The sequence below is a fragment of the Gymnoscopelus braueri genome (assembly GCF_963280865.1).
Source record: "Gymnoscopelus braueri genome assembly, chromosome: 13".
NCBI lineage: Eukaryota > Metazoa > Chordata > Actinopteri > Myctophiformes > Myctophidae > Gymnoscopelus > Gymnoscopelus braueri.
Window position 1 is genome coordinate 46,364,551 of NC_137615.1, and position 10,897 is coordinate 46,375,447.

The window sequence follows — 10,897 nt, forward strand, 5'->3', positions numbered from 1 at the left end:
CTACTGTTAACAAATATACTGTATGTAAGATTTTTCATTGTGATACCGATAACAGGAACTTAAAGTATACTATGGTAGTTGATGGTAGTTGATCCAAGCCAGAACACAATCGATTGATTGATCATTAAAATAAAAATGCTCTGAAAATGCATGCTGTTGAGTGGTCAGATGGGTGGGCCTCGAATGCTTTCGAGATTCCCGAAAAGGTTAGAACAGTGAACAGTGGTTCCCAAACTTTTTAGCACGAGACCCAAAAGAGAAATTCCCTGTGGCCCAAACTAGTGAAAACAGAAGATCTACAAGCTCACAATGCGTTGTTCCGCAACACGTTGTGAGCTTGTATATCGGCTTCTTAAAAGTTACATTTGTGGAATATATATATATTATATATATATATTTTTTTAAATCTTTTGAAATAGTAATAATTAAAAAATAAATAAAACAAGGATGAATATTTACTCACGACCCACACAAATCGGTCCGACACAAACATGGGTCTCGACCCAATTTTTTGGGAAACAGTGGTCTAGAGAACATTCTACTTACATGATCTCCCTGTGAGGACACGAGAGACTCTCTTCATACACCTGGTAACTCCTGATGAGGTTTCTGTTCATGTAGTTGACTCCTTTATCTAAGCATTTGCAGGAACCTTTATCATTCATTCCATGGCCTGTGGAATGAAGGGGAACGACATTGTTAGTCAGACAGTGGTATTCAAATTATTACATTTTTAAAACTGTTATCTGTGTTCAAACTGCATCAACAAACAGTCAAATGAAAGCAAATGATTCTTCCCAGAACAATAAACCAGCAGAGCCAACACACAATGAAAAGACAGTGAAAATCAAATGTATTATTATAAAAATCCATGATTTCCAATTAAATCAAGGCCAGGGGTCTTCAACGTTTTCAGCCCAAGGACCCCCTCTCTGAGAGAGAGATGAAGCAGGGACCCCACTATACAGTATATTGCATCAAATTGTGTTGCAGATTAAAGCTTTTTTATAGATGTTGGATTCATGTTAATGCGTATTTTCAGACATTTATGACCACTTAAACTAATACTAAACTATACTAAATACTTAATAAACTTTCACACTGTACTTAGTCTGCTCTTTTACCCCCTCTCTTTGCCGAAAATAGCCGATCTACGAGCTCACAACGCCTCGCGCTACAAGGCTTGTGAGCTTGTAGATCGGCTATTTTCGGCTAAAGTTGTCCTATAGAAATAGGGATGCTAGGGTTCAAGTTCAAATGTAAAAAACTAAGTTCCTATCACAAAATTATTTGGTGGACCCCCTGTAGTACCTCTGAGGAGGACCCCCTAGCGGTCCCGGACCCCCTGTTGAAGACCCCTGATCCAGGCACAGCTGTGGTGGCTGGTATTATCCAAAGCAACTTGATGTGCAACAATGCATATTTCTGTCAAAGCCACATTACCGTCTACATGAAGAGCAAGCAGGCAGAAGAGAAAGGCGATGGCAGCTGATTTCATGATGCGGGACATGATGGAGAGATGGTTCTTCAAGTGTTCTGCTTGTTTCCAGTGGTTGATAATGTTGTTGTGAAGTACGCTCATATTTATGTTGAAAGAAGCCCCCCCCCCCCTCAGGCTGTAGTCCAGACACTTAATCACTCATTCCTCTTTTGTGAGAGATTTATTTTCCCAGAATCGCTCCATCATTGAATAAGAATCATCTTGTTCATATTAATTTGAATTTACTCACTTGAACGTTAGGCACTACTCACCATGTGAGTAACGTGAACAGAATTTGATTGAAACAGTTATTGTAGAGCACTGTTACGAAAGAGCTCTACTTCAAAGTGAAAATGTGAGCACGTTTTGTGTGACACATGCGTGACTTGATGGGTGATTAACTTTTATAACCTGAATAATACTTTACGTCATTACAAATGCATTCCAAGTATTTGAGAGAGCAATGCAACAGCAGAGAAAACAAGAAATAGTGAAAGTCTTAAGACAATAGTGCTATGAGGTCCTCCCCTCAAAACTGATGCAGGAACTTACTGTCAGTGGTGTAAAGTAACTAAGTACATTTACTCAAGTACAGTACTTAAGTACAATTTTGAGGTACTTTTACTTTACTGGAGTATTTCCAATTGTCTATACTTTTACTTCTACTCCACAACATGTCAGAGGCAAATATTGTACTTTTACTCCATAAAAATGATTAGAAAACTTTAGTTACTAGGTACTTTGCAGATATGAATTAATACAGTATTATAAAACATACATTAACCACCTTAGCCCTATTTTATTTTATACATAGGCTATTTGAACGCATCGCGATGTGTTGTGAGCTTGTAGATCTGCTATTTTCAAACATTTTAGTACTTTTACTTTTGGTACTTTAAGTACATGTTGATACCAATACTTTTGTACTTTTACTCAAGTAAATTTTGAATTCGGGACTTTTACTTGTAACAGAGTACTTCTACATTGGAGTATTGATACTTTTACTTAAGTAAAACACTTGAGAACTTTTTCCACCACTGCTTACTGTGTTACATTGGAATTTATTTCAAATGTGACTAAACAGACGCTCTGCTGACTGATAAGAAATCAGGTGATCTTCCATCCTGGCAGTCAGTGAAAGTTAAATTATGAGAACTAAAGCCCTGCTCTAGGAAGAGGAATGTTGATTCCCATTTCTTACTTTACTTTACTACAGGTGATTTGTTGAAATTGTCAAATAGCACTGAAGCTGACAGTTACATGTTGGATATCATATTTATTTGACATTTTGTTTGTTTTGCAGGCATAATTGTTTTTCATTCTTTTACAAAGGGTTGGTTGTTGGTATGCGTTTTTGTTTCAAAGCGTTCAAACACTGAAGCAACAGCAGTTGCATGAAATACTGACACATGTATCTGTCAGGGTTCATTCCAGCAGGGTAGCAAAAAGCAGAAATGTCCAGCCACAAGAAATAATCCAAAACAAGCAGACAGTTCAGTATAGACAATTCCAAAATAGTGAACAGGCAGCAATCCAAAACAAGCAAACACCCATACCACAGGTAAAGTGGTATGGGTGGAAAGTAAATCATCTAATAATAGATTTTCAGGCCCTTCACATCCAGATTTTCAGGCAGCTTTGCAACCATCATGGGGGCATAGCATGATTGATGGGGAAAATGGGATGGGCTACCTTTCGACCCAACTCGCTGTCGTTACAATGTAGGACCAGTTTGCACCTACGCCAACCAGCTTAGGTCCACTTCCAATTCGCACTCATCTAAACCAGTTTTGGTCCAGCATGTGTCTAGTGCTGGGCTAGCACCAGCTCTAAAAGTAGGCGGTCAGAAGGAGGATGATAGCAAAGCCTGTCAGCAGGCCGGCATTTTGGATGGCGAATGTCACGAGGAAGCGCCGGCCACCCGCCTCCTCGTCCTCTCGGCTGACCTCGTTCATCTCTGGGTGCATGCGTGCCAATGCGATGTAGAGGAACATGCCCCCTGCCAGGGCGAAGATCCAGGTGGCCGAGAAGCTGTTACCGGCCAGCATGCCAAACACCAGGCCCAGGTAGCAGCAGCAGGCAGACAGGAAGTTGTAGAAGAGAGCCTGCTGGATGCTCATGCCAGCATTCAGCAAGATAACAAAGTCACCCAGCTCATGGGGGAGCTCCTCGCACAGGATGGCCACAGAGGTGCTGATTCCCAGGGAGACGGAGGTGGTGAAGGAGGCGGCGATGGCCATGCCGTCGACAAAGTTGTGCAGGCCGTCGCTCAGCGTGATCATCCAGGCCAGCGTGCCGATGTCGGAGTAGGCAGTCCCCTTCAGCCAGTAGCAGCCGCCGTCGGACCGACCCGTCCCCTCCATGCTCTGGGACTCTTGTGGAGCCTGGGACTCCAACATGAGCTGCCCCTCTCCTGTATCTCCTGCCATGGCCAGGCCCAGGCCGCCGGCCTCCTCCCGGCCTTTGTGTTTCTGTGTCAGCAGCACCTTGAGGACCTTCTCGGTGAAGAAGAACAGATAGAATCCTCCGAAGAGCACGGTGGACTTGGGAACCTCCGCCTTGGGGTCCAAACTAAGGGCCTCCGGGATGAGATGAAACATGGCATTGGAGCACAGCGTGCCAATGGCCAGTGCTATGAAGTACAGCAGCAGCCGCTTGTAGAAGGGTTTCGTCATGCACTGCTTCACGCTGACGCCCAACAGCGAACACAACGAGATGAGCGTCACGGACAGGAACCCATAACCCCACAGCTCAGCGTCCGAGGGCCCGGGAGATTTCTCCTGTTCCTCCTCCACCTCCCCACAGGTTTCCAGTTGCTGCAGCATGATGGGGAAGAGTTCTTGTAAGCCCTGGGCATCCAGACGCGTCTGCTCACTGATGTTGTAAACAGCCAGCATGTCTGCAGGCAGGCACTTGGAGCTGTTGGCCTCGGGGCGTGCGTCTGGGTGTCCATCGGTGGCGGTGGTCCCGTTGCAGCTGTAGTCCCCTTGGCCCCGACTGAGACGGGCCAGCAGAGAGCGGAGCTGGGGGACTGAGATGGTGCCGTTGTCGCCGCAAGTAGCCAGCAGACCATGGAGGACCTCCGGAGCAGGGGACTGGATCTCTGCCTGGCCCTGCACCCTGCCCAAAGGTGCAGAGCAGCAGAGCAGCAGCAGAACGGCGAGGGCCTGGGTGTTGGTCACAGTGCTGGTGGTCACACAGGCATGACTGAACCGATGAATCATGGCTCCTCAGCTGGCTGGTGGCCTGGTCAGTCTGTCTGTTTGTGTGATGCAGAGAACCTTCTATGGCAGTGGTAGGCAGCTGTTCTGTTTTCACTGTCACCTGTACCGTGAAAGTCGGTGGACTACTGAGAGAAGGGACCAATCCCAGACCCTGTCTACAAACACGAATCGCTACAATCAAAGAAATGGGAGGTCACTCACAGCCTGTGAGTCACACAAAAAGGCACCACAATGTCCTTGCTCCCAACAGCACACAGTACAAGCTTTTTTATTTCATTTTATCTTAGAGCGTCCTGTGAAACTGCATTTCACGTGCCTTAAACAATACACTGTTTCTTCTTTCTAAGAGACCTTGATGCATTAAAGAGCTCTTGTTCGAAAAGGAGTATGACTGTCTGTTTACAGATACTATTTTGACATTTGAATAAATATTTTCTCGGTGCCACATTCAAGGATTTCTATCTGCACCTATTAATTGCATTTCTATCATGCAGCGGTATGCAACATAACTACTGTGCACTTAAAACAACCTACTAACATAGATATATACCATAATGTTTATTTTCAGATGTCAGGGAAGACAGATTTGACCCCTGAGGATCATGACGAGAGGTCGAATCCAAGATGCTTGTATACTTTTGGAACCAAACAGTGTAGAAAAACATTTAAGGTGTAATTTCCAACTAAATTGGGGGTGCCCATTGATTCATTTGGTGTACTTTTGAGATCAACAGTAATCGAGAAAATGCGGTTAGATCAAGGTCAATGTACAAATAAACCAAAAAATAAGCAATCAGTGGAAATTTGCAAATAATCGTCTGGTGGTGTCCCTGTGGTGAATTTAGTTATTTAGCTTGTCAGTGTCCTTGTAACAGATGTGGTGCAGTTATGTATTGTGATAGACATCACTCAGCTTATAAAGTCAGACTTGGAGCAGCTTAATGGCTTGACACCATCAGACTGAAAAAAACAACTGGTGCTTCCTGGTCTGAGGGCCTATTCTCAGGGAAGTTTTGAGGATATTGGACCAGCCCTCATGATCGCCTTCATCATGACATTGATGTCTTACTGTCAAGAGAGCAGAGGACTCCACTTCCATCTGTTGCATCCATTCCTTGCCCTCTGCTAGAGGCAGATTAACAGCTTTGCCTGCCAGAAAAGCTAACAATTTGGTTTTGTTCTCATTGCACCGAAGGAAGACCTTCCAATTCTGGTGCCATTTATATATTATATATATTAAACCCGCCCAATAATACCCTGGCTAGTTATCTCCACAAGGCTGAAGGCAAGGGGGAGATAATGTTTTCGCCTGTGTGTCCGTTCATCCGGGCCTAATCTCGCAAACCATTTCTTGTCAATGGAAGTCATTGCTGGTGGTATCGGGCTAAAGCCTCACCCAAATATGGAGTCATAAGTCATATAGGTATGTCATAGACTGGCCACACTTCCTGGTGGAGATATGCACTCCACTAAGCGGATGAATCTTTCTAGTTGATGTTCAGTGCGTCGCCTGCGCAAATCTGCGTTGTTAGGCATGCATGAGAACAGTTTCTGTTGTGCCACATCAAACTAGAGCTCTAGTCAGCCTATATAAGGTGTGAAGTGTCTTTAGATTCCAATTAATTATACAAGCGTTCTACGAGGTCAAGTGTCACATACTTATTTGAGTTCTGCGATAAGAGAGAGAGAGAGAGAGAGAGAGAGAGAGAGAGAGAGAGAGAGAGAGAGAGTGTCTTTCACTCACATAGAGCAGGAGTGTAAGCATATAAGGACAAATCTTCCAGTCCCCACAGACCTATATCCCATTCCCATCACAGTCCATGTATAGCAGCAGTGAACCGCCGCTCCTGGAGGGAGTGAGTACATTGTCTTCCCAGACTCAGGTTTTCTCCTGTTCTAAGTGTTCATATGCCGTCATGTCTGAGGTCTTCCTCTATAAACACATGAAGAGGAGCCACAACGACCTCTACTGCCAAATGCTGAGGAATGGACAGGTCCCCTCCGATCCCCCCTGCATCTGTAAACAATGTAACAAGAGTTTCAGTGAGTTAAGTCCTCTGCATAGACACCAGCGTCTCCACGCTGGAGCAAAACCTTTCCACTGTAAAACGTGTGACAACGGTTTCACTAAGTTAAGTTCCCTGAAAAGACATCAGCGTCTCCACACCGGGGAGAAACCTTTCCACTGTAAACAGTGTTACAAGAGTTTCAGTCAGTCAGGTCACCTGAAGACACATCAGCGTATCCACAGCGGAGAAAAACCTTTCCACTGTCAACAGTGTCAGAAGAGTTTTAGCGAGGCAGGTAGTCTGAAGAAACACCAGCTTATACACACCGGAGAAAGACCGTTCCGCTGCAGACAATGTCACAAGACTTTCAATGATTTAAGTAATCTGAACTCACACCAGCGTGTCCACACTGGAGAAAAACCGTACCCCTGTGAACATTGTGACAAGAGTTTCAGCCATTTAACTAACCTGAATAGACACCAGCGTCTCCACACTGGAGAAAAACCATACCACTGTAAAGAGTGTGAGAAGAGCTTCAACGTGTTCAGTAAACTCAAGACACACCAGCGGGCCCACACTGGTGAAATTGGTTAGATGAACTCTCTCCACATGGGAGAAAACATGTAGGTTTTTCTATGCGTTTGGGCCTACATGCAATACACATTTTCGATCCTTGAAAAAACGTTTTGGAAAACTATGGCCAAGGTGTAAAAGATAAAAACGCAGTTTTCGCGTTGATGTGGACAAGGTTAACAGTATTTTGTCTGTTCGTAGTGTGCACCAGAGTTTTTTTTTGCCTGTGACGTCGTCATCTGGATTATATTATTTTGTGCAACGGCAGATGTGGACAAAATAGGAGCTGGTTCTAACCCTATTACACGTTTATACTGTACTGTAATAAAAGTACAGTTTCTATCATACAGAGGAACAGAGGTGTCAGAATCCAACAGTCTGGTGCTACAGCCACCAATGCCATTGCTGATTTTGTACTGGTAATTGTGGAGAGCTCAGTGACTACGTCATTTTCTAGGCACTAAGCAGAAAACTGGAGCCAATAGTGATGGAATGCTTTGAAGTCAATGAGAGCCGCGTGGACAAGCGTATGAATAAACACTACATTTGAATTATTGCAACCTTCATCAGATAATCGGTTCAGGTAAATAAAAGAAGACATCAGTGCGGACTATTATATACTGTATACTTTTATTGAGTTATCTAAAGAGCATAGAGTAGGCTACATTTCTGACAAAGGTCTCCTCCCTCTCTCACTCTCTGTCATTGTGGGAATGTCAAGTGTTGACAGTCTTGCAATGACAGTCGTGTCTCAATCACAATCTTTGCCTCTTTATTTGACAATTTGGCCAATGTTTGTCCAGTTTTTATAGTATAGTTTGTTGATTGCTTTTGATGCTGTAATGGTCTTTTTCATTTTTTTTTTAGGTATTAAAAAAAGTCTTAAAAGTCCTTCAATTGTCACTTACCTGTCATCTGGGACCTCCCCCCCAAAAAATCCTGTGGGGACCCCCCTGGAGGTCCCGGCCCACAGGTTGAGAACCCTGAAAACACACCAGTGTCTCCACACTGGCTAACAGTGTCATAAGAGTTTCAATGAGTTAGTTAGATCAGTGGTTCTCAACCTTTTCAGGCCGTGACCCCCCAAAAAATCTGATTTAAACTGGGGACCCCCCACCCTGACAAGCACTTGGACTTGTAGTTGAGGCATTACATTTTGTTTGACTCGTTTCCGCAGATAAATATTGTGAACATTTTTGCCTCTTTCTCAGGTAATAAATATTTCACACTTTGGCCAATATTTTGAAATGTATAGTTTGCTGATTTCTTTTGACGCAGAAATGGTGTGATTTTGTATTTTATTTTAGCGGTATTAAAAATGTCTTAAAAGTCCTTAAATTGTCACTTTAGAAATGTGCAGATACCCTGTTAATACGCATACTGTTGGTTGTTGGTTTGTTTACCTGACTACACCTGAAGTACAGTTTGCTGTGAATGCTTGAATCTTCTTAATAAATTCTCAACACTTCACCCAGACTGGATATTAATATTTCCCATTATAATGTGGATCTCACACTACATGTGCTTTGCCAATTTGTCAAATCTGGTCTAGAGTGGAAACGGCCTGTGCGTGCTTGCAAGTACGGTATGTGTGTGTGATGTATATAGTTGTTTGTTGTTTTGTATGTTGGTTGTTTTTGATGTAAAGCGTCCTTGGGTTTATGAAAGGCACTAAATAAATTCAAGCCATTATGAATTATTATTATTAAGGAACTCACATTGCAAACAGCTACGTTCATGGACCCCATGCAGTTTGCTTATAGAGAGCAAATCAAGGTGTGGAGGATGTTCCACACTCTACTTTGTTGGAAAAAATATATAGTCACCTATAGACACTTCTAAATGCCATAAGAAGCATTTGTCCTCCAGCCAGAAAGTGATGACTGGTTGTATTTTAAATATTATAGCCCAATCAGACCAATCCACCAGTGACTATACCTGTAAAAGGTCACATATGCCATAAAATGCAGTTTGCATCCGCTGTCCCGCCAAGTATGAGAATGAACCATAGGGAATGAACACGGGATGCATAGGAAGTCTGCCCAGTAACTACTGTATGTATTTTAATACTTGACTTTATAAGTCATTATAACAAGCTTTTGTGTTATGATTATTATAAAGCATCATGAGTATTTATAAGAGTTTATAACTGTAATTATACAGTGTAGATTAGATTGCAGATTACAGTATAATGCATTATAATTATGTGTATAATGCATTACAGACATAATATGGGATACATGGTAAGTGTTTACCAAAGAAATACTCAAGTAAAAACTGGAATTTATTTGCGCATACATTTTGTTAGAACAGTAACTTATGATGCATTCAGCTTGGTCTGTTGCTTGCAGCACCTTGTAACAGTAAGCATTTACAATTTAAAACGTAACCCCCCTCCCTTGAAAACACACCCACACCAACAGCCAATACAGCACTTTAATATTCATACATTTAATATAAACAAAGCAGAAATGTTTGTGTGTGTGTGTTTAGTAGATCATTTCTGTTAGTAAAACAATGCTTCTTGGCAATAACCTTTATTATTGAATAGAATATATCATCTCTGTCAGGTGGAAACCTCATATGTCCAAAACAATTACTTTGCCGGATGCTGCCCGACAGCAACGATATATACTTCAAACCATCCACCAAACAAGAGACAATAGCAACCACAGAATGATCTGTTTCGGCCAGGGGAGTTTGGCAAATTGTCAGTGGTTAGAAACTACGTACATTTACTCAAGTACTATACTTAAGTACAATTTTGAGGTACTGTTTTTACTTTAGTGGAGTATTTCCAATTTTCAGTACTTATACTCCACTACAATTATTTGAAAACTTTAGTTACTGGTTACTTTTTAGACTTAGATTTGTATTACTAAACATACTATACCTCTATGGGTTAGGGTTAGTACCACTTTTACTTTTGGTACTTTGTGTAGTGTATTTTGATGCCAATACTTTTGTACTTTTACTCAAGTAAATTCGGAATACCAGACTTTTACTTGTAACGGAGTATTTCTACATTGTGGTATCGATACTTTTACTCAAGCAAAAAATGTGAGTACTTTTTCCACCACTGCAAATTGTTCATTGACACAACATAGGCTACTCAGCTGTGCAGCTCGTCCCACAAAAGCCTGTTCCCTACAAATGAAGAGTGAAATAAACAGGCTTTCTAAAGGGACCTGCATGCTACCAAATGAGGTGGACACCCTATCACCCTTTAGCGGTGATAGAGAGAGCGCTCTCTATCACCACCGCGGTGATAAGGTGACCACCGAAAATGGTAGCATGCGCCCCCCTTTACAGTATAAAAGTTATTGCCAAGAGGCAGTAACAACAGACAATCTACCAAACACACATTTATGAACTTTTCGTGTTATGTTTAAAATGACACTTACGTTATCGTTGCCGTTAGGCAGAAACCTCTTATGTCCATATTTAAACATTTTGTGTTTTCTTTGTAAATTAACGCCCTACTTGATCATGCAACAGCGTTACACAAAGTATCAAAAGTAGCAGATCTACGTGCATTGAGCTCCGAGATCTGCTATTTTTGGATTTGAATTCTGAAAAGCAACAGCTTTGGACATGTGAGGTTTCCACCC

The 10,897-nt window shown here is 42.3% G+C and overlaps 1 protein-coding gene across 1 annotated transcript; it reads right to left on the reverse strand.

Moving 5' to 3' along the window:
• Positions 1 to 3,309: 3,309 nt before the first annotated feature.
• Positions 3,310 to 4,704, reverse strand: LOC308099641 (metal cation symporter ZIP14-like; the record flags this gene model as incomplete). The annotated part of the gene is made up of 1 exon (XM_080448377.1): positions 3,310 to 4,704. One exon carries the CDS (start codon positions 4,702 to 4,704, stop codon positions 3,310 to 3,312), a length of 1,395 nt encoding a protein of 464 aa, XP_080304503.1.
• Between the last annotated feature and the right edge of the window lie 6,193 nt (positions 4,705 to 10,897).